This window comes from Galeopterus variegatus, unplaced genomic scaffold (genome assembly GCF_000696425.1).
Source record: "Galeopterus variegatus unplaced genomic scaffold, G_variegatus-3.0.2 Scaffold158, whole genome shotgun sequence".
Classification (NCBI taxonomy): domain Eukaryota; kingdom Metazoa; phylum Chordata; class Mammalia; order Dermoptera; family Cynocephalidae; genus Galeopterus; species Galeopterus variegatus.
The window spans coordinates 884,612-909,369 of NW_007726269.1; the positions used below are offsets into that span (position 1 = coordinate 884,612).

A 24,758-nucleotide genomic window follows, 5' to 3' on the forward strand; every position below is an offset into this window, starting at 1 on the left:
TGTCTTTTTTACTGACCGGTAACGGGATCGCAACCCTTGGTGTTGCGTCCGCACCGCGCTCAGCCAGTGAGCGGGAACCGGTCTCCACATGGGATCCGAACCCTCAGTGTGAGTGCCGCTGCGTTCCCAAGCGGCACACTCTCCAGTGCACCACCGGGCCGGCCCGTGGGACTGATTTTGGATAAAATCTTTGAATGAATGAGGAACCGAAAGATTACAAACGTGTGGTCATAAAAACAACCTGAAGCTTTAAATAGCTGTAAGAGATGATGCTGGGTTTGCCTCCCAGTCCTGTAAGCACAATATCACCTACTTTTTAAAAACAGAACTGGCAAGGTATGGGTTATACTGGCAGAAGTCACAAAATATTCTTCCATGTCTTGAAAGCCTCTTGTCAAGGTGTCATATAATTAGATTAAAAAGCTTCCAACTGTGATTTATATTAAACACAGGTGTATTGCTGTGGGCAGGTAGCTCAGGTATTGTGGCATTAACAGGCCCAACTAACTGCTACAATGGCTTCGTCTAGTATCGTATGCTAACTCAGAAAAATTCTTCTTGCCTGACAGAAATCACCTTTCCCCTCTTCCCTACCCTTATCACTGCTGTTCCCGAAATCTGAGTGCACTTCTGTTTTGTGATATTATTTATATGGACAGGCTTGACCTGAGGGTGTTTTGTGGGAGGAGCAGGATTCCTCCACAGTGATGATAGCCCTATATGAATGGATTTCTGCCAAGGTAGTGTAATGGGTGGTTTCTCTCTCCTCCCTTGCCTCACTCCAGATTCTGATAGGCCCTGTAAGGGGGAGACAGGTGAGCATAAATCTACATTTGATATACATGTAAATAGATTGAAGCAGGTGATAGAACTCTGAAAACTTCTCTGTTAAATAATCATGTTTTGTGTTTGAATAACATGCATTATTTTTCAAAGGACTTTCACATCTGTTTGAGTCTCAGAATGACGTTGGGAGGGGGTATATTATCCCAATTGTTTAGATGAAAAAAATTTAGGACCAAAAAAGTCATTTGCCAAAAGTTACATAGCAGGTAATTTTCAGTGCCAGGGTAAAAAAGCAAAATAAAACAAAAAGCTCAGGGTTCCTTAACTCCTCAATTTCCATTCCCCCTGCATCATTTTGCCTCTTAGGGGTTCCCAATGACTAGATTAAGAGGCAAAATATATCTGAAGTTCTTATCAGAGCTGCAAATTTACCCTCTCTTTCTCCATTCCACATTTTCTTGATGTGGGTTGGCAAGGTCCTACTCACCCTGAGGATGGAGCCAAAGAAAGAGGACTGAAGTGTATCAGAAATCTGTTTGACACCTGACGCTGCCGTTCCTTCCACCCCTGTCCCTTTCCCCATCACTCAAATTCTCAGGCGACAAGTCACTTTCACAAGAAAATCTAACCCAATCCTCCTTTAAAATTCTTTAAACAATGCTTGGGTAGACTCCTTTAGCATCCTGTATTTATTTTTATCAAGATATTTATCATTATGTACTTTAATTGCTTGATTATCTATATTTCTTATTAGGCTGTAGCTACATAAAATTAGAATGGTGTATTTTGTTTTGTTCAGCTCTAGTACCTAAAAGAGAATGGCACATAGTAGGTGCTCAATATTTGTTGGATGGATAAAGACCACCTATTTTTTATTATAACACTACATCTGTAATGGAAATTAGGTTTGACTTACACTATTTTACTTACCTGCTTTACTAGGAAGCATGACTTATTCCTCCTGAGTTTTAGGAGTCTAAGAGATGATTTCCTCTTTCCTCTTTAAAAATTCTACAGAATGTTCCACTTGATATGCTCTAAGTGCCATATAACTTTTCTTAAAATCCATTCTTGTTTAGCAGCATGAAAAGGAATAAAATATTATAATTTGTCTTTAATTTTAAGGAAGAGAAATGATTTCTTTCTAAGATATTAATAATATTTTTTAAATAAAAATATTAGTTGGCCTAAATAATAACTGAGAGAAATTTTCCATAATATGTTCCCATTACACAAAATATTACCATTGTAAAGAATCCACATAAACAGACTTTTAGATAACATACATTTTGCTACCTTATGATCACATTGGCTTTTTTCCTTAACTGTATTTCTAATCACTTAACTCTTAAGCTGGACAAGCTGAATGATTGTTAAGCTAAATTAATGTCCAATAAGTTTAAGTATAACCTAGTTTTTATATAAGAATCAATTTTTAAGTTTCTGACATATTCAGGAAACTGTAAATAGTGGATTGAGTTTGTAATTCATCATATATAGGCTAGCATAAAGTGGTATAGAGTAATGGCTGGGAGAGGGTTAATCACTGTTCTTTCATATTCCTGTGAGTTTTGGCCAAACTTTTCACTTACTCAAGTAAGAGTTAAAGGAATCCAAAGGCTGGGGCTCATATGGAACAAGGAACTTTCTCTTAATTTTATGAAATAAGGTAGAATAATGTTGAATATATGAATTCTGCTATGCATGTGATTTGGTGTGGATATGGAGAATGATTTCCTAACTCCCAGAGAAGTCACTGGTAAATGTAGATGGGCATGAAATAATGCCTCTAAATCTAATATTGTGTTTAGCAATCCAGATGCTGCAAATGCTTATTACCCTGTGGTTGAACCTCCACAACATCAGAGAGGTCTCTCCTGTGGAGTCATACTTAAGTTTCTTCTTGTATCCAGCACTTGTCATCTCATTTGATAATATGGTCCAGTCATGAAAAGTTTGGCTGAACTCACAATAAATCCCATCAGCCTTCATACTTGACATTTGGCCAGTTAGATTCCATTAAATAACTCTTAGTCATTGCTATTCCATTAATACCTCAAGAATATCGAGAGTAACACAGTTGTCTTCCGTTAAGTCAGTATGCAAACGGAGCAGATTTAGCTTTTTTTTAGTAGATAACATGCCCTCTTTTACTGTTGTAAAACAAAATGAACAATCACATTTATTCCATTATTTGCTTTTATTTGTAAACCTCCTTGCCAGCCAAATCTATAGTGACTAACCTGACAGTTACTAAATAGAGCAAAAGTTGAAGTTGTAGCTTGGTTCCTAGAGGAAATTTGTATTTTCAAATTACTCAGCAAAGATTAACAAAACAAAACAAAACACAATTAAGAACTTTTGTAAAGACTAGTTTAGACTTCAGAAAAATGAAAGAAAATGAATACCTGAATATAATGTAATTTAAAAAGCAGGCAGTTGATAGTGTGCTTTAAATTATACTTTTCAATGTTGAATTTTATTGAATGTTTTCCACAGTGTCTTTTCTAGTATTTATTTATATTTTATTTAAACCTATTTGGTTTAAATAAAATAGAGAGCATAATGTATGTTGTTTGCTATGAGAGAATTCATGTGTATGCAATGTGAGTTTAATATTCTGGGGAAACATTTCATTTCCTGTACCCTATAAACTAATCTAAAAAAGAACAAAATAATAGTTGGTATGCAATCATTTACTATCCATACTCATTAAAATGTCTGAAGGCTTATTCATGTCATGGAGATAGTTTCCCCCCATCAATATCCTGTGAGGCCTCAGGAAAGCTGGGGGAAATTTCACCGGATATTAGGATGGTAGCGTTTGGTGGCTATGCAGGCAAAGCAGGAAATGAAACACGGACCATTTAGAGTTGGGAGCTGAATAGAAAGAACGAATGGAGTTCACATTCTCAGTATGTTTCAGTTGCTTCCCTTTGATAACACATCTCAATCTCTCTCTTTTCCTATCTCTAAGGTAAACCATGCTCTATCTTTTTTGGTTTTTTGATTCAAATTAATCAAAAATCTTCTTCCCCTTCATCCTTTACATGAGCTCTATTAGTCAATTTACCAATGCCACTTATTCAAAATCCACATTTAGAGTGTGATTTTAAAATTTTATATGCAAATTTATCTTCCCTTCATTCTTTTTCTAAAGAAGCAGTCTGGTTGTCTAACAAAGAGCATAGTGGTTAAGAGTGTGTGGTTGTTCAAATATGGGCTCTGCCACTCACTAGCTTTATGATCTTGGTTGACTCCAAAACTGCCAGGGCAGTTGTAAGGATGAAGTAGAAAATGTTCATAAGGCACTTAGCATAATTTTTAGAACACAATAAATAGCAGACATCAATATTTCTACTAGGTTGTTCTTCCTTAATATTCACCCCAATGTGCCTTAAATAGCCTTTAAATCTTTTCCAATCAAATTTATTTTTATAAAATCTTTATTTCATTCAATAGTGAGACCATACTCCTATCCTGTAGGTATCCATATTAGTTTTCTAAGGATGCTCAATAACAGAGTACAACAAGCTGAGCAAATTGGGTGGCTGACAACAACAGAGATGCATGGCTGGTCTCTGGGTCTTTTCTCCTTTTTTCTCCTTGTAAGGATACCAGTCATATTGAATTAAGGGCCCACCGTACTCCAGTATGACCTCATCTTTAATTGTATCTTAAATGACCTTATTTCAAAATAAGGCCACATTCTGAGGTACTGAGGGTTAGGACTTCAACGTATATTTTGGGACACAATTCAGCCCATAACAGTACCCAGCAGATGTTGCTTCCTCCATTCATTCTTGAAATGCCAAAGGTATTTTTAAATTTTTCTAATACCTTATCACACCCATAATTAACCAAACCCTGCATATTTTCTACCTGCTGCTATCTCACGGATTTACCCCATTATCTTATTCCTAGAACTGCTATTTCTCCTAACTCCAGTATAACATTTTAACTAGTGGCCTTTGGTTCCATCTGCTTCTAATTCATCTTTAATTCTATTGTTAGACTAATATTTCTGGAAGGCACTTAAATAATCTCCTGTTTATTAACTTTATTCACTTATCCAACAATCATATATTGGATGTCTTCCATGTATCAGGTACTGTTCTACACTCATGATATAGAGAGAAATTATATGTTTTTCACTCTCATGAAATCTACAGACCAATAGGGCTTAAATGTAAACAAACAAATACTGTAAGAGAATGTTGCAGGTACTTTGTTAGGTGTATAGACAGGATGAGATGCAGGCACAAAAATGAGACTGGCCAAATTTCATGTGAGCAGGTCATTAAAACCTTCCTAGAGGAAGAAGTATCACTTTTGCCAAGCATTAACATCACCTCTTTTTTTTTCTGTAAATTAAGCCCTCTCCTCCTGATCCCACATATGCGGGTACTTCAAAAAGTTCATGGAAAGATTCGTATTATCTTTTAATTCTATTTTTTCACGAGCTTTCTGAAGTACTCTCATATATGACATGTTCTTCCTCCTCTCTGTGCCTCTGTTAGCTGTTTCCCTGCCTTCTTTTCAGGCAGAGTCTTCCTCACCTCCACCATCTCAAATACCTTAAAACTTTGAAGCCCTTCTGAGATAATTTCACCTTGTTGTGATCCCACCTTTTCTGATTTCTTATGCATAATTCCTCAAACCTAGTATCTTACATAAACTGTTCTCTGCCCTGACTGATTGTGGTCATTGGAGAAATAACTGGATAGAAAATACTTTATAAAGTTCTTAGTAAATATTTGTTAGAAGTATGATTTTATAAACTTCCCTCTTATTTTCTCAACTGAAAGCTCTTCTGGAGTAGCCTGTGTGTTTTTTACTTTTCTATCTTTCTGGCATGGGATATAGTCAAGTGTGCAGTAAGTGGACTCTTCATAAATACTTAAGTAATCTATGAAAATGGTATAAGTGGATTTTCTAAGTATAAAATAGAAGTGAACTCCTAGTACAGGTATTTAATATCTTACTTCACAGTGTTTTCTAAATTACTAGTATCCACAGACAAAACTCAGCTTCTTGCAAAATAGATTATACAACTATTATTTTGACTTCCTAAAATGTCAAGGCAGTGTAATCCAGAATTTTGTGTCTAAATTTGAAAAAATGGCTGTGGAATTGGACCTAGAAAAACACATTTAAGGTTTATCCCAGTGCTGCCAGCATTGGTTGTCGGCAGCCATGATTTCCCCCCGTGTTGCTGTGCCACTGTTTTGGCTTCTGGACTTCCGGCCGGCTTTACCCATTGATGCGCCCTGCCCCTCCTCCTCCAGGGCCACCTATGGACACATCAGTTGGTTTAGAAACAAGAGGAGTGCTGTTGTTTTACCCTCAGGCAAGGGTAGAGATGGTAAAAACATTAAAATAGGAGTAATGGGTGAGAGGAAGTACCCACGTTGCATCTGGCCAGTTGGCAGAGAGGAGTTGGTTACCAGTTACCAGTTACCAGTGATGAGCAAAGAGTAACAATATTATACAGCTTGGAAGTGAATTTTTGGAAGAAACCACTTTGGATTTTAATTTTCTCACTTAAAGAAAAAAAGAAGCCCAAGAAACAATAAATTAAAGAAAGGGAATAAGGAAATACAGAAGTTGAATCACAGAACCCTTTTGAATTCTCTAACCCCCTGCCTAGGTGAGATGCCCCTCCTAAGTATTTCTCACGACAACCTGGGTTTGCCTCTAGTTTTATATTTAATCAACTGTGTTCTAATAGTCTACTACTGCACTGGTTCCTTCATTAGTCACAGCTCCTTAAAGGTAGGAAGGAATTCATTATCTTAACTGTATTCCTAGTGCTTGGCGAAATAACAAGTAGATAATAAATATTTGTTGAATAAATAAACTATATTATTAAAAATGTGTACATTATGTTATTTTAATGTTTGCTTTAAGAGTCAAAGATTTATTTTATAATGTTAAAATATTCTTAATTCTAAAGGTACTGGAAGACTAAAACATCCAAGGAGCACTGAAACCCACACAGGGATCTTAAAACTGTGACCTTAGCCTTAGGCTGCCACATCCTGAGGGCTCGTTGTTTGATGTGCATTTATGGGTTTCCACCGTCTCATTGCTATGTACTCACACCGTTCTGCTGCCCTAGAAATATGTTTCCTTACCAAATAGAACATGGAAGGACAGTCAAATAGATGATAGACTCTTATGAAAACTTAAGGTCATTTGAAATTCTGAATTCCTTTCACACCTAGCTTATTTGAAGTCTGCTTTTATAAACACAATGTTTTTTTTTCCCAGATAACTGAAGATTGTTTTTGTTTTAGAGTCTAGGAAATCCTCAGGTTGATGTTCTAAAGACTTAGTTGTAATTAATGAAAATAAACAGCATTAGGCAAAGACTTCTTAAAACACAGAGGAAGATTTCCAGGGTAAGGACAATAATTCAAAAGACTCCAGGACATATAGAGGTTAATGAGAAAATAGAATTGAGTTTATGAAATTTCAGTGTACCAAAGAAATACACATATGTGCAAAATTATTTTCCTACAAGAAAGTTCCATTATTTTTTTGCAGCTTCTGTATATTTTGATTGTTTTTGGCAAGGTAGCTGGACTCCAAATATCTCATTCCCTGATCCAAAGTTTGCTCTTGTACTAGGAAAGTATTTAATACAATTTGCTGGAAAAATAAATATTGACTGAATGGATTAATTAATGCCCTATTCCTTTTGCCAGATTGACTAATTTGTTGGGATTAACTTTAAGCAGCACTTTAAGACAAACTTATTTGTGATATCCTTGAATATTTATTTTCCCGCAAAGTAAAGGGTCATATTTTACCTTTTTTATACGTATTTTATCTTTTCCTATACATTAACAAATAGAGCAATTAAGGCACACTTTTCCTTTATTCATTTAGTAATAACAATTTAACTATTAAACAACTTAGTTACTCTTTTTGTCCATGCTAAAAGTTATATTCTTCAGCTTAACAAATGTTCTACATTTTTCTCCTCTGATCTCAACACCTGCTAACCACCGTGTCAGCACAAAATAAGTGTTCCGTAGCTACTTGGGATTAAACAAACTATTAAAAGTTTTGAAAACCCTAATTCTCCCAACAGATATTTAAAGAAAATGACATGAGAGTTATTTTCCATTATAGATTTTTTTCGTAGTCATCACGTTTTAAGAAATTAAAATACGAATTAAACAATAATGATAAAATTTAGAATTTAAACAAAACCAAAAGGAATAGCATAAAATAATTATTAATAATCTAAAGCTTTTGAAATTCTAATAAGCTTGTTCATGCTCATGTTTCCTTTATGTGAGTGTTTTAATTTAATCTCCATTTATTCGCTTATTAAAGAGAATAGCAACTTCTCAGAAGCACATGGATTTACAAGTCAAAATCTTGCATTCCACTCTTTGTATGTTTCCTATCTAACCACAGAATAAAGAAATATCTCTAGTTTAATTCCGTTGCTTGCTAAAGAAACTTGGAAATCCCTTTTCTCAATGTAGTAATGCTATATAGGAAGAAAATGATTGGTTGTTGGATGTCTTGGTTGTTGGTTTTCTTAGCCTCTTTCTCCTCTCCTTCCTCCATCTCCTCCTCCTCCTCTACCCACTTTGCTTTTCTTGTCTTTTGTTCTCACCACAAGCATGGAAATTTCCCAATGAATAGCTTTGCTGTGCATCTAGAAAGTTATTAATATAACTTTCCAGTGAAGGTGACAGCTTCTTTCTCCTGCTGAATATTGCTGGGGCATTTGGCTGATTTTGAGATGCAATGCATATTGAGCCTTGACCTTAAACCTGCAATAATAAGTTGGCTTCTATACAATTATGGATACACATTATAAAGGATGAACTGAATATGAGGATGAAGAGATAGATTTAGGTTCTGGAACAATGATTACAGTCTTTAATTTAGTCTGTTACCTGCTCCTGAATTGAGGTAAATGGCACTTGAAAGAGAATTCCAAAAGGAAGAGTAAAATTCATTTTCATTTCTATTCTTCAGTGAAACCACCTAATTTTTTAATAATTATAAAATAAACATAAGTTAAATCTATGTAGATAAGAGTAAAACTGAGTACTAGTTCAGGTTGCTTGGTATATCAAAGTGGATAAAATTAGAAAGTGTGCTTTTAGGATGAAAAGTACTAGTACTCCCCTCCTCAACCCCTGGCCTCCAGAGCTGAGCTCCAGAGGCGATACTGCTGATAGAGGCAACCCTATAAATTCCCCTTAGAAACTTCCTTCGAAATACTTTAGAATTCTTGGTAGCAAAATGAATGGGATCAAAGAGCCATTGAGAACTGTGGAATGTTGAGTTGATTGTAAAAGAAATTTCCACTTGGTCAAGGCAAGAGCAGTGAATAAAGAACAAGTGAATAAAGAATAAATAAGAAGGAATAAGCTGACTACTATGTCTGGATTTTTTCTAGAGGCCTTAAATATTCTTTTGTATCAGGAAAGATGGAAAAAGAAGGAAAAATTCAGCTGCAAAGAAATCCTAAGATACAGAATTGAATTGATTCTAAAAAGTCCTATCATATAAAATGTTTAATTTAATACCCATCTGAGTACGCCACAATGAATAGTTTCTTAAAATATAATAATTCCTTTTAGTTATAAAAATGAGTAAAAATATATGTTCTTCTTAGGATATGATATCTGGAATGAATAATATTAATACTTAATGCTACCGCAATACCAAGTATTTTAAATCCCTGTAGGTATGGCCTACATTTGAATAAGCAGCTAAAAAGTGGGCTTCTCTAAAAGTTTTTTAATAGCCCAGGATTGAAGCAAATCACTTTGCATCCAATATGGTCTCTTCCCTGGTATTCTTATAATTGTCTTTAAATATAAAAGTCTCTTATTATATACCAAAAGTATTGCAAAGTAACCCCATCATCTAAAACTTCTTAAGCAAACAACTAATATTCAACAAATTAATTCAACAAATTTTAACTGAGCGTCTGCTACAATCCTGACACTATGCTAGGATATTGGGATATATCAATAAATAAAGCAAAATAAGTTATATATGTCCTTATGGGGTTATAATTCTATCATGAGGAGACAAACAATAAACATAATAAATCCAATAATATAGTAGGTTTCAAATACTACATTAAAAGAAAGAAAGAAAGAGCAAAAACAAAAGAAAAAATAAAGAATAAAAATCATAGAGAAAAAGTAAAGGACAAGAATTGGTGAATTGACAGTGTCATGGTTGTACATGTGTGTAGTATTTGCCATTTTTTGTAAGGTTGTGAGTAGGCTTCACGGAGAAGGTAACATTTGAGCTAAAACTTGAAGATAAAGGAAAACTGTAATGTAGATACTATGTATTGCTGAAAGTTTGTTAGTTACCTAACATTTTCAGACTACATAAAAGCCATGATGCTACCCATTTGAAAGGAAATAACAAAGCAGATTTTTGGTTCTCCTTTTTCTTTCAAGCAATATAATGCTGGGGAGAGATTAAGCAGACAGACTTCATTCAAAACAATTTAAAACGGTTCGTGCATTAAGGTAGGCAGGCACATTTGGCATAGCACATGTACCTAACTTATTCACTGAAGATTAATATTTAAGAGTAGGTCTAGGGTTTGCTACAGAAATTACTACTGAAATTTCTAGTATAGAATATAAGGTGGGCCCAATTCTCTCTGTGATGTTTTTGCAGCTATTCAGGAGTTTGAACCATGAGTTTGGAAAAAAAAAATTCTATGTCAAGTACATTAGCAGCCCGAAAGTTGGTCTTCCAGACAGAATTGTAGATGAGCAGTGCATGTGCAGCATGCGTAGTTTTAGTTTCACATTTTGGCCACAATCATTTCAATTTCCAAATGATACATGGAAACAAACTTAAGTCATACCTAATATGAGAATTTTCCTTTTTATTTTTTCCATTTTAAGTAAAGTAAAAACAGCAGTTTTACTAGTTAACTGAAAGGCTTTGCACATGAAATTGAAAAATGTTTAATGGTTGAACCTTCACAGGCAGTTTGTTTAAACTTGTTTTATTTGTATGTTGCACTGAAATACTGCGTATGAGTTGTCTCCTTTTCGCTTTATCAGATTTTGAGAAATTTTTCAAAGTTAACTATTATATTGCTTTAAAATATAAACCATGATTGTCCTTAGTGGAATAGAACTTTAACTCAGCCCAAATAATTGTTGAATGCCTTCTCTTGTGCAGTTGGTACAATGAAGAAGAGAAGGAGAGCATAAAAAAGTAGAAATTTGGCATAAAAAATATTTAAATTGGGGGTGTTGATTGGAAAATAAATGTCTGTGATGGATTGAGGAATAGAAGATGTGTAACCCCACAGGCCTGTTCCATACTTACCTACCCACCCACATCCCACAGACCTTAAGGCTGAGGTGGAAAAAAACTGTCAAAGTATGTAACAGATTCCCCTCAACTATCCCTGGCGGCTTCACATGTATCTGACTTTTAAAACTTTAGGGATTGGAGAAGGAAAAAGAAATAATGAATGTGAAATTATTGGCCTTTACTCAACAGGGTTTAAAGGAAGAACTGAATGCCCTTCCTTTCTGTCTTTCCCTTATGGTAATAATCAGCGCCGAAGAGCAGAGGAAGGAAGGGATTTCTTTGAAAGAGTCTCTGGAACCCAGTCTAGCAGCCAGAGCTGTGCTGTGCATTGCTAAAGGCAGTATCTGTGGTTTCGTCCAGAGGGACACATGGGGCTACTTTGTTGCCACTTCCTTTGTCCCACAAGTCATTGTCTGCCCACTGCATGAAAGCACCAGCTGACAGTGCCATGACTATAGTCCTTCAAGGGTGTTTACAGCCAGAGAAACTTTAAATAATGTTGCCCCAACCTTCAGAACCTCAGAAAGGACCTACGTCAGCTGGGTCAGGAAGACTGAATGAAGGGTTGCTGTAGCTCTCCGAAAATTGTTCTAAAATATGAGCTTTGGTGACTAACACAATCTTCTTTCTTGCTGGCCACAAAGAGGTCTGGACATCAGGGACACACCTGACAAAAACCACCAGTGACCCATTTCCCTTTCATTGAAAATAGGGGTCTGAAGTGCACATTCTCCCTGGGAAAACTAGGGAAGGATGAAATATGCTATCTTCTTTAACATGCACATCATTGAACTAGTTTGTTCCTTCATTCACGTATGCATTCATCCGTACTACAAATGTTTCTCAATTATGTGCTCATTATGCGACATTAGGTGTGAAGGTTACTGAGATGAACACAGTTATGGCTTTTGAGGAGCTCACAGTACAGTGGGGGAAAATCATCTGAATAAACACTTAATTGAAAAAGAAATTAAAAATTTTTGTAGCTCAAAAGCACTCTACATTATTTTGGAAAGGAGAAACTTTAGTTAACAGCTGTAGAATATCCAGCATAGTTTTAGGGACTTTTATTTCATGCATTTTTTTAACATCTTTAAGTAGACCCCCCAAATTTATTACACAAATAGAACCACATCTCTCTTTGCCAGTCAGAAAGTTTCAACATGACTTTTTTCTATGAAGTCTTTTTTTGCACAATGATTATATGAAGGAATGGGGAGGGCGTGGGCCATAGTTTGCAAGCAACAGTTCTGACAACTCAGTTTCTAAATTGTCTATTATAATAAGATGGTGGATTTGCTCTGCCATCTAGTGATTAAGAACCGAATTCTTACAAGTAAATTTAAAAGCGCATAAGATTTATGAGAAAACGAACTTAAGAGGATACGTGAGAAGCATAGAAGAATTGAGTTGATTTCAAATAAAATGTGGTCAGATAAAATCCATCTTTTCTCTCTGTGATATCAGTGCCAGGATTTTTGTGGGAATGACTTCACAATGGATTCAATTTGTTGGAACATTTGGTAACAGTAAAAGAATCCTGTAGCTTGGAAGATAAACATTTTGGAAGTTATGACACCATGGAAATTATAAAAGAGTGACAAAAAATACTATGAGATTTCTATCAGTCCTACTCAATTTTCCGAATATTAAAGAAACATAAATAGCAAAAAATACAAGAACTGTAAAATTGTGGTTTTGAAGTTCTTTTTCAGATTGTTTAGAACATACTTGTTTACTCAAGTACTTTAAGACATCATTTTTTTAAGTTCTGGGTCTTAGTCCTCGGCCTTAGTTGTCAGCTTGGGTTAACTTATGATTTGGGTAGAGGAATCAGGAGAACAGTATTACATTTCTCAGAATGTCATTTGAAAATTTTAGTTTTTTAAATTATATTTTTATTCATAAAATAATTGTGTCATGACATCTTCACTGCAAAGTTTTTCAACAAATTAGTTACAAGTTTGCTTTTTATTTAACTTTTCTTTTCATTTACGTAAACATCTATATAGAAAACAGAAGGACAATCTAATCATATGGTGTACAACTACCATGTAGAAACATGAAAACTGCAGGACACCCTGTATTTTCTGCCTACTGTTTCCTTGTACGTGTCTTTCATTCAGGCATGAACAATGGGTTCACTACGTCTTCGAACCCTCTATGATGTGTATAGACACTTGTGTGGGTGAAGAGGCGGCGTTTAGCAGCAAATGTGGTTTTTCATCTCCTTGCCATTTAAAAGCATTCCAATGAACTTTCCACATCATCTTAAATTTAATTATAAATTCTCAGGGGAAATGGACCAGTGATGACTCAGAGTATAAAACTAACTTTTAACATTTTCATTTAAAGAAAGTAATGCAATGGCCTACTTTGTTGCCCCTTGGATTGAGGTCATATTTTAAACTTTCAGGAAAAAACTGCCCTTCTATATGTTAACACAAGACTGCCTTTTTATTCCATCCCTGAAGGAGCTACAGAGAACAGTATAAGTCTCCTTTGATATTTAATTGACAACATTATTGCATGTCATAGTGATTTTGTTTGTTTTTCATATTCTCGATCTACTTGCAAATACCTAATTATTTTATCAGTGATATATACACACATATAATATAACATATATCCCACAATAACATATATTGTATTATAATACTACATTAATATTATATAACATATGATATAGTACTTTACATAGTTAATTAACTATATTTATTTATTGTGTAAACAAATATAGCACTCCCCAATGTTATATAAATATAACATGTATATAATGTTGTAATATATATGACATATATCATATATATATGTACATATACATGATATTCCACAATGATAATGTATATTTTGGAGGACAGAACACATATGCTTTCATTGTCTTGCACATTTGGTACTAGGCACACATCCATTTAACCCTCAGTAAGTACATTTGAACGTTACCATCCCCAGGGTATAGAAAGAGAGAAACAAGCTAATTGAATTTATGGTTTATCTCATTATCAGGCAATGGTATTTAATAGCTGTGATTGGATATTTCCTTCTCAATCATAAAACTTAATGAATAAAGTTATTTTTAATTTATTTACTTAATGGAATTGTTCCGTGGAGTATGGATGTAAGCCCATTTTAATACAGGTTGTGTTTTTGGAAATCTTCAGCATGGAACTACATTGCTTTAAACTGATTTTTCATCTAGTCACACTGATTATTGGATACATACATTTGTTATTTTTCAAAATAGTCTTGCATAAAAGCATATTAAAACATGAATTCTATTTTCTCCTTGGTTTTAAATGCCTGTAATAGCACCATGTAAACACAACTAATATTGTTTTGTTTGTCAGCTATGTATTATGTGATAAAAGTCTTCTGATGAAGATAAAACAGATGATAAACTTTGTGCTCTTATAAAACAGCACACAGATCATGAGAATGTGTTATTATGCTCTGAAAGCAATTATCCGTTTGCCAAATATCTGTGATGAAAGACTAAATATGTGAAACAAGGTATTTCATAGAACAGTGAGAAAACTGTTACTTTGCCAGCTTTATTGAAGTATCATTGACAAATAAAAATTGTGTAAGGTAGATTCTTGGGTTGATATCTTTATCCTAAACTGAAATCACTTTCATCTGCAGTTCTGCGTTATCATTTGAGTATATTTATATGCCAAACGATAATCTTTCATAAGCTGATTACAAACACATTTTTTAAGTTTTTATTTTTACAAAGTAAAAAGTTAATGCTGTGCAATTAAGTTATTGAACCATAATTTTGATTAATTAGTTAATTAATTCATAGCTTTGCGTTTGACAAGCATTTATTGAATGGCAGGCAGCTCTATGAACAGTATGGTGTTAAGCATTAGAAATATATGAACAAGACACACCTTGTCCTTACCTTCATGGACTTACTGTCTAGTGAAGAAGATAAGAAAAAAAACAAATAAAAATGAATAAATTAATACTAATTGTAATAAATTTCATGAGGGCAGTGACTTTTGCCTCACATTTTAGTAACTCTTCAATTTCCTTGTATATAGCACATGGTGAATGAATGAATAGCTGAATGAAAAAGTTCTTTAAAGAGGTTTTAAAATCATATCAATTAGGTAAATGAAGTCTAATTTATATAGGGTGGTCAGAAAAGAATTTTTTGGAGGAAGTGACCATTAAGCAAGCCATGAGAGCCTGGGAGGAAGGAGGCAGAGGTTGTGTCAGCAAAACGACCAAGTCATGGGAGGACTGGGAGGGAGGCCTTCAGCCTTCATAAAGCAGTTCTGAATTTAGATAGTTGGGAAGCTCCTGAAGGATTTAAGCAAGGGTGATTTAATTCACATTATGTTTTAAAATGTTAGTTTTGTTTCTTATAAAATCACAAAGTTAAAGATGTAATATATGTGTTTACTTGGTAGTAAATGTATAATAGAACTGCTATTACTGTGTGCACATGCATCTTTCCAATCTTCCTTAAATTTTTATCTTAATATAAACAAGTATTTGGCAGATATTATATATTAATTGACTATATTGTTTTGGTTATGGCTTTCCTTAATTAATTTTGATGAAAAGACAATTAACTTATTACATGTATATATTTTGTGTTTCTGTTGCAGTTTACTAAGCACCTTTAGTTTAGGATGGCTAATGGAAATCTATTTCACTAGATGGCATTTTTTTTTTTACTTTTTGTTTAAAAATATTTTTTTTAAGTTTTTCTCCATTGTACACGAACACGTGTTATCTCCTGTTGTGATATTTACTAATCTAAAGTTTCTAGTGAGTTGAAAGTCATAGAGAGTTCACCAAACACTAAAATTATATATTCTCTTTTGAACTGTTCTTCTTTTCCCCTTTTTCAAATGTTTATTTTTATCTTTTTTTACTGATCTATATTTGATCATTCATACCTTCAAAAGTAAAATCTTATAGAAAGAAAGCTCTGCTTAAAATATATACCTAGTTGGGATCAATTTTTTTTCCCTTCCCCTATCATGCGAGGATGTAAATATTATAAGCATTTCATGTGAATTATATATTAGTTTGTATGTAAATACTAAATAAAATAAGTTCATTTGTGTTTTATCTCCTTAGGAGATTACTTCTTAGTACAGAATTTTTTAGAATTCACAGGATGACTCACCTTCTTAAATATTTCCCAAATTCCAAAATTTCAGATTACTAACCTCTTTTTTTTTTCTTATTTTAGAAGGATATGGTGAAGAAATAGCCTGCACTCAGAACGGCCAGATGTACTTAAACAGGGACATTTGGAAACCCGCCCCTTGCCAGATCTGTGTCTGTGACAATGGAGCCATTCTTTGCGACAAGATAGAGTGCCAGGATGTGCTCGACTGTGCTGACCCTATAACTCCCCCTGGGGAGTGCTGTCCTGTCTGTTCACAGACCACGGGAGGTGAAGGTAGCAATACCAATTTTGGTAAGAATGCTTAGGGCCTACTCAGAAATGACTCACCTTTTATAGTTGCAGTGTTTTTCGCTCTCAGGATTCACCAATCTAAGAGAATAATTAAGCAACTTATTCAGTGGCCTTTGAGATTAATGTTTCTGCTCACCCACTTTATCTAACATTGACAGAAGCAGATAGTAATTTCCTGTCTTAAATATCAGAAAAATTTTTGGCTGAATTTTAAGTGGCTATATCTAATTTGAGAATTTCTTGTACCACTTAAGATGGTCATTTGTTACCATATTCATGATGGGTGCCTTCAAGATATTTTTTGACTCTCTATGGAGTCCATTAATGCCCAAGAAGAGATCTAGAAAACACATTTATCTTCCCTGGTGACAACTTTCTCCTAGGGAATGGAACAATCATTCCTAATGTAATGTAATACCACAGCAGCCTTTATTATATTGGCTTGTAAATGCAGAATGCTTTTCATGTTGGCTAGGGAAGATGAGAGAATTGAATAGATTTGAGGAGAAAAAAATTATATAAATTACTGGTTTTTAAAACTTTTTGAAGAAAAAGTGTCTGTATTTAACAGAGATCATGTATTTGAGTATGAGTATATATGTTGAAGAGATGCATGTAAAAGAAACAAGTTTGTGTTTACGTGTTTTAATGAACTAGGTAAGATTAATATTACACTTCTAGGTTATTTGCATGCTGTCATGAATGGAGACTTGCATGCATCATTTTCAAGACAATGTCAAGGGTTTATTCTTTTTTCAAAATTCCATTGCAAATAACAAATATGAGGAAGAGCTTCACAATATGTACTAGGGTGTTTCAAAAAGAACATGAAAAGATTTGTATTATCTTTCAATTCTGTTTTTCCGTGAACTTTTTGAAGTACCCTTGTATATAGAAACATTAGACAGCAATTTAACTATTTTCCTCTGGGATATTATTCAACAGAAACAGTGGGTCTTGACCTAAACTCAACTTTTGGCAACATGATAAGGAAGATATAATAGGTAGAATGAAAAACAAGACACATAAGGGCCACCCAAAGCAGATGCAATCTTCAAAAAAGCCCAATAATAAAGTAAAATAAACCTGGGGAGATAAGCAAAGAGTAAGTGGGAACAATGGTGGCAAACATCAGATAACACAGCAAAATATACAACTTCTTGCAAAAAGCTGGTCTAGGAAAGTGCAACTTATTCCAAGAACAATGATGAAGAAAAGCTGGCAGCAGCGTTATACAAAGATACTATAAGCAATAAGGTAGGAGAGTTCAGTTAAATCTACAAGATAAGGAATGCACTGGTACATATGTTACTAGTAAGATAAGAGATCCGATAAGAATTCTGACCAACCATTTTATCATGAACTAAATAATACCTAATAAAGCAATTGCCTCTAAGAAAGAGGGCTATAAAATAGGGGAAAAAAAGAAAAAAGTCAGGAAAGAAATAGAAGGAAAACTAAAACTATCATAGGAAAATGAAGATGAAATAGGAAGGAACACAAGGAGAGTTGTTTTAAACAATATCTTGTGTAATAACACAAGATTTATCTATTACCTATATTCCTTACTGTATTTTGTGCAATATCTCAAGGTATTGCACAAAATACAGTAAGGAATATAGACAATAGAAATGAGAAGATCAAAATAATGAATTAAACTAAAAAAAATTTAAAGAATTAGAAAGAAAATGATAGATTTAGAAGACAGGCAAAAGACAACCCTGAAGAAGACTCACCAAAGAATAAATTAATGCATGGAGCAGAACAAATAATTATATAAGTACAAGATGACCTTTCCAAAAGAAAAGTAAACTTTAATTTAGATATTAAAAAGGCAAACACATGTCTGAAATAATTGACCAAAAAGAGTCAACATACAAGGGAACTTCAAAAGTTAATTGGGAAAATGGAATTAAAAGATAAAAATAAGAAATATAAACTTTATTTCTCAACATAAAGTCCATCAAGTTCAAAACACTTTTGTAAGCTCTATTACCAGACGTTTAGTCCATCCCTAAAAAAGTGAGGGCCGTGGGAATTTAACCATGTCAATGTAGTCTTTTTTACATTATTAACTGAAGAAAAATGGGTGTCCTTTAGAGAATTTTTAAGATTAGGAAACAAAACAAGTGAGAAGGAGCTGAATAAGGACTGTAAGGTAGATGCCTAATGATTTCCCATCGAAACTCTCACTGTATTGCCCTTGTTTGGTGAGAGGAATGAGCAGGAGCATTCTTATGGTGGGAAGGGACTCTCTGGTGAAGTTTTACCAGGCATTTTTCTGTTAAAACTTTTCTAAATTTCTCAAAACATTCTCATAATAAGCAGAAGTTATTGTTCTTTGGCCCTCCAGAAGCTCAACAAGCAAAATGCCTGAGCATCCCAAAAAACTGCTGCTGTGACTTCTGCTCTTGACCGGTCTGCTTCTGCTTTGACCAGACCACTTCCACCTCTTGGTGGCCATTGCTTTGATTATGCTCTGTCTTCAGAATTGTATTATTTCATCTTTTGTTACAATTCTTCAAGGCAGTGCTTCAGGATCTTGAGCCCACTTGTTTGATATTTCCGTTGAGAGTTCTGGACTGGTCTGAAGCTTATCTGGGCACAACAGTGTTGGCACCCATTGAAGAGAAAGTTTGCTCAGCTGTAATTTTTCAGTCAGAATTGTGTAAGCTGAATCAGTGGAGATGTCTATGGTGCTGGCTCTTGTTTCTGCTGTTAAGAAACAGCAGTCAATCCTCTTCAATTAGGGCGCAAACAAGATAAATTTTGTCCTTGTAAATGAATGTAGATGATCTACTGCTGTGGTTTTTATCTTCAACATCATTTTGTCCCTTCTTAAAATGAGTTATTCATTTATAAAACTTATGATTTCTTTGGGGCATTGTCTACATAAATTTCTTATAAAGCCTCAATGATTTCCCCATTCTTCCACCCAAGTGTCACCATCAATTTGATGTTTGTTCTTGCTTCAGTTTCAGCAGAATGTTGCTGTGACAGGGGCTCTTTTCAAATTAATGTCTTATCCTTGTTTGTGCCTGAAACTACATCTTATTCAAACATGTTATAACAAGTGAGTATGAGTTTATTTTGGTGCAAAAAATTTTGCAATCCATGCATAATTTAAAAAATAATACCCATTTTCCATGAACTTTTTGAAGACCCGTTATAGAGACATATCATAGTAAAGTAACTAAACTATAAAGACAAAGAAAGAATTTTTCGGTATATCAGAGAAAAAGAACAGGTCATTTATAAAGAGAAAAAAATATTCAGGCAGATCACAAACTTCTCTACAATAATAACCAATGTCAGATAGTGGAGCAATATCTACTAATTTCTAAAATAAAAAAGTGAACTAAAGTTTAAATATAAATCCATTCTTTACTTCAAGTATAAAAGCTATAGAAAAAGGTTTTGAAGACAGGAACTTTGGGAGTATGGTTTCCATAAATTTCTTAGGGAAACTACCAAGGGACAAGCCCAAGACAACCAAGACTTAATTGGAGAAACTGTCAAAAGAACTTATGCAAGCATTGTTTATATTTAACTCTAGAAAAAGACTTAATACAAACGTGTGAATTAGGGTGACAAATAAGAATGTAAAGAAAGTGTGAACTGGAGTTTGCTAATTCTTTATCTTTATGGGTAGAAATCAAATAATATTATTCAAGCCTGACAAATTACATAGACAAAGTAGTAGCAAATTTAACACTACAAAGATACATGGTAAGAAAGGGTATGTTCTGTTTAAAATTAAATGCTAGAAGAAAAGGTGGGGAGCATGTAAGAAAAGGAAGCACTGTCATTTATCTCATTGCTTATTTTAATGGAGCTAATAGAAGTTGTCTAAACAGATACAGATCTAAGAGCAATGAAAAATAAATGTTAAGATAAATAGTAGAGCCAATATACAAATCTTTATAAGCATCAGAAGGACTAAAACAACAAACAAAACAAAAATTCTTGAAAACATGGTGAAACATTTTATTTTAAAAAAGATAATGAAAAATTCATAGCTCTGTGCTCATATAAATAACGAGAGAATAAAGGTATATGTTTTTAGCATCCATGTGAAAAAATTAGAAAAGAATAGACAAAATAAACTGAAAATAAGTAGAAGAAATTATAAAGAAAAAAATCAGAAGTTGGAAATTAAGAAAACTGAAATACAGTGGAAATAATATGTAAATCCAAAAGACGGTTCTACAAAAACACCAATAAAATAAATTAACCTAAAATAAGAAATGATAAGAAAATAACATAATCAAAATAAAAGAACATAAGAGAATTATAAGAGGTTTACAAAACTTTATCTTAAAATGTTTGAGAATTTATATGAAATCGATTATTTTCTAGGAAAATATAATTTTCTAAATCTAGCCCTGGTAGGAAGAGAAAAACTGAACACGTAGAATTGCATCAAAGAAACAGAAAAATTTGTAAAGCAGTGAGATTTCCCCCCACTAACCAAAAGCAGTAGATCCAGGGAGTTTCACAGTTGTGCCAGACCATTAAAAAGCAGATGATTTTAATGCTTTTTAAAATCTTCTTGAATAGTGAAAGAGAAGGCAAATTACCAAAGTCTTGCTATGAAGGAAATATATCACTGATAGCAAAATAAAATGATGATTACACAAAAAGAAAGGTATAGACTAAACTTATATTTGTTTTAAAATTCTAAATAAAATATTAAATCTGTTACCATATTAAAAGAATATTTAGTCATGAAAGAGTGGAGATTAATAAGCACAAGAATAATTCAAGTTTTAAAAAGCTGTTAATAGCCCGCATGTAACCTTACTACTGCTGCTGCTGCAAAAAAAAAACAAAAAACAACCCCTATTAATATAAGTAATTATCTTAGTAGTTCTATGAAGATGCAAAAAAAAAACAAAAAACAACCCCTATTAATATAAGTAATTATCTTAGTAGTTCTATGAAGAGAAAGTGTATACATTTCCCAAAAATTGAAGTAAAGGTATTTGACAAAGATCTATAAATATTCTTGATAAAAATAGTAATGTGGTAATAAATGGACATTCTATTAACATAATAAAATACTTACATTTAACCTTAAAAGCTTCATTAAGTTTAATACTAGAAGCATTTCCTCTAAACTCGGGGATAGAACATGAATATCTGTGACTACCACTATCATTTAATAGCACTCAATGTGCCTGAACAAACAATTAGATATGAAAAAGAAATCAGAGATTTAGAAATTAGAAAAGAGCTAAAACTATCCATTTGCAGTAAATATAATTGTGTGTTTACGAAACCTAAGGAAATTGAGCAAAAAAATTACTACAAAATAAAAGAATTTAGTAAGGCAGTGCAGTGCAAAATTAACAAGCAGAAATTGAGTTACTATGTCTAAAAAATTACATCATATAACAAATAATGGGAATTAAAATGCCTCATTTATATAACAACAAATGCCTGAGGATAGACTTAACTTTTACATTTAGCTTGCACATTTAACTTAGTATGAAATATACAAGATCCATCTGAAGAAAACATACTACTAATTCAAATGAAAACTTAAAAAAATTAAAATATGCTATTATGTTCTTGGTTAGGAAGAGTAAACATTAAAAATGCATTAATTCTCCATTAGTTAATTAATTTTAACATGATCTAATAAAAACATACCATACTTTTTTTTTTAGAGCCTGATGTGTTGTAAATCAAAATTTACATAGAATAAACCAGAAAGGATAGTCGGGTAAATCCTTAGAAAAAAGAGCAAATAAGTGATGACTAGCCCTACAAGACATATTAAAATGACTTATTTAAAAAAGTGTGGTCTAGGTACATGACTAGATAGAGCTCAGTGGAATAAAATAAAAAGTCTTGAAATAGATCCAAATATACATGTCAGTTTGAATATGATAAAGACGACATTAGCAGTGGAGAGTGGAATGGCTGGGGAGTCACCTGGAAAAAACTGTAGCTGAATGAGGCAAATTCCAAGTAAAGCAATGATTCAGATGATAAAAATTAAGTCATAATGGTTTTAAAGATAAAACAGGAAAATTTATTAATAGTCCTAAAATCTTCCTATGTTAATTTTGACTCAAAGTCCAGAAGCCATAAAAATGCATAGAAATAATAAACATTTGCATAACACAAAACATGAGCAAAGTAAAAAAAAAATTGCAACTCAATCCACAAATAATTGATATCCTTTACATATAAAAAGACCCTGGATATAATTTAAAAAGTCAATGACCCAATCAAAATATAGGCAAAGGAAATTAATTCATAATTTTTTAAAAAGAAAGTACAAATAGTTTCTCAACATATGATAGTGTGAATTAAAATAAATGTGAATTAAAACTACACTGGCCTAGGGCCGGCCTGGTGGCGCACTGCTATAGTGCACTGCTTGGGAGCGTGGTGGCGCTCCCGCCGAGGGTTCGGATCCCACATACAGACCGGTTCCCGCTCACTGGCTGAGCGAGGCGTGGGAGCAACACCAAGGGTTGCGATCCCTTTGCCGGTCCCGGTCCGGTACGGGGGCGACACTGAGGGTTGCGATCCGTTGCCGGACACGGAAAAAGACAAAAAGGAAAAACAACAACAACAACAACAAAAAAACAAACAAAAAAAACTACACTGGCCTATTATGTTTCACCTATCAGATTAGCTAAAATTAAAATATTTGATAACACATTTAGTATCACTGTGTATTGCCTGTGGGGAAATATGAACATTGATTATGAAATTATAAAGTGGTATAACCTCTATGGAGGGATATTGGTCATATACATCAGATTAAAAATCCCTGTACTCTTTTACTCAAAAACAGTATTGGGCAATCATCCTATAAGTATACTTTCATGTTGTCATATATGTAACCATTATTTGTTACAATATTATTTGTTATAGCTAGCATGATCATTCATCTCGGTTTGCCCAGGACAACCCCACATTACACCATTTTCCTTGACAATAAACCATAGCCCTCACTTTCATTCTTATAAGGGTGTTGGTTGAGTGATAAATTATATCCTAGTAAAAGCAAAAGACTAGAAACAATCCAGATTTTCATTAGGGGGAAAGGTGAAGGTTGGTTAGAGTGTGACAGATTCACACAATGGAATTCTATAAAAATTTTTATAAAAAGCTATAAGGAAATTACATGCCAATAGGCAAAGATCACTAAGATTTAAAGATCTATAAGATACACAGATAAATGAAGAACAATACAAAAATAGAAATTTGAGAACAATATGAAAGAAACCAATAATAGTTGCCTTATGTGTAGGGGTGCGGGGACGAAAAGAGGGAAAAGGGAACAGGATGAAATGAGGTTTTTCACTGTATAATTGTATACCTTTAATGCATTTTTGCTTTTGAACCATACGAATGAAAAGCCTTACTCATAAAAAGTATAAAAAATAAAAAGAGAATATTGATTAAAAATAATTTATTATAACTTTAATAGCTAATTTTATAATTTAATGAACTTTATTTATTTTTTATCAGCTGGGCGGTATGGGGATCTGAATCATTGACTTTGGTGTTATAGCACAGCACTCTAACAATTTAATGAACTTTAAATGCTATATAAAGGTTATGAAGAATATTGACGTCACGTCAGAATTTTTCAAAGGGATGCATTACATTGCCTTTTATGGAAATATTGATCCCAAACAACTTTTGAGTTCTGCTTACTGGTAATAAAGTAATCTGTTTAATTCTAATTCCACAAGAACCTTGTTACTGAAAGTAAATATTTAGCAGATTCTCAGTAATTGTTTCTTCATGAAATAACATACTTATTCTTTTCTTTTTATAGGTAGAGGAAGAAAGGTAAGTTTCACTTTGCAGAGTTTCTTTTTCATAAACAGAATTCTTTCAAATGCTATCCACACAGAACTGGACACTGAAATGTTTGTAAGCCTTTTGTGAAGTGCAAAATACCATATAAATATCTTGTGACAAATGTATAAGCACAATTCAGTTATTGTGCTTATAGATTTCAGATGCCCCTATTCTATTCACTTTATGGTTAATTTTTCTTTATATAAGAAAGACCTGTTTCTGCCTGAAAGACCATTGTATTCTTTGCACTTGCCACTGTGCTAAGTATACACTTTACATATATTAGAAGCACAATACACATTTGATGGAAGAAAAGAAGGCAGGACAAGAGGAAGGGAGGAAGGAAGGAATAAAGAATGTC

General features: G+C 33.5%; 1 protein-coding gene across 1 annotated transcript in view; it reads left to right on the forward strand.

Annotated features, from left to right (window-relative positions):
* The window catches only part of COL5A2 (collagen, type V, alpha 2), a gene marked incomplete at its 3' end in the record, with an annotated part of 112,042 nt that overhangs the window by 51,297 nt on the left and 35,987 nt on the right, over positions 1–24,758 (forward strand). Inside the window, exons 2-3 of the mRNA XM_008593490.1 lie at positions 16,334–16,564; positions 24,372–24,385. Coding sequence (XP_008591712.1) covers positions 16,334–16,564; positions 24,372–24,385 — 245 coding nt within the window. The remainder of the gene's footprint in view (positions 1–16,333; positions 16,565–24,371; positions 24,386–24,758) is intronic.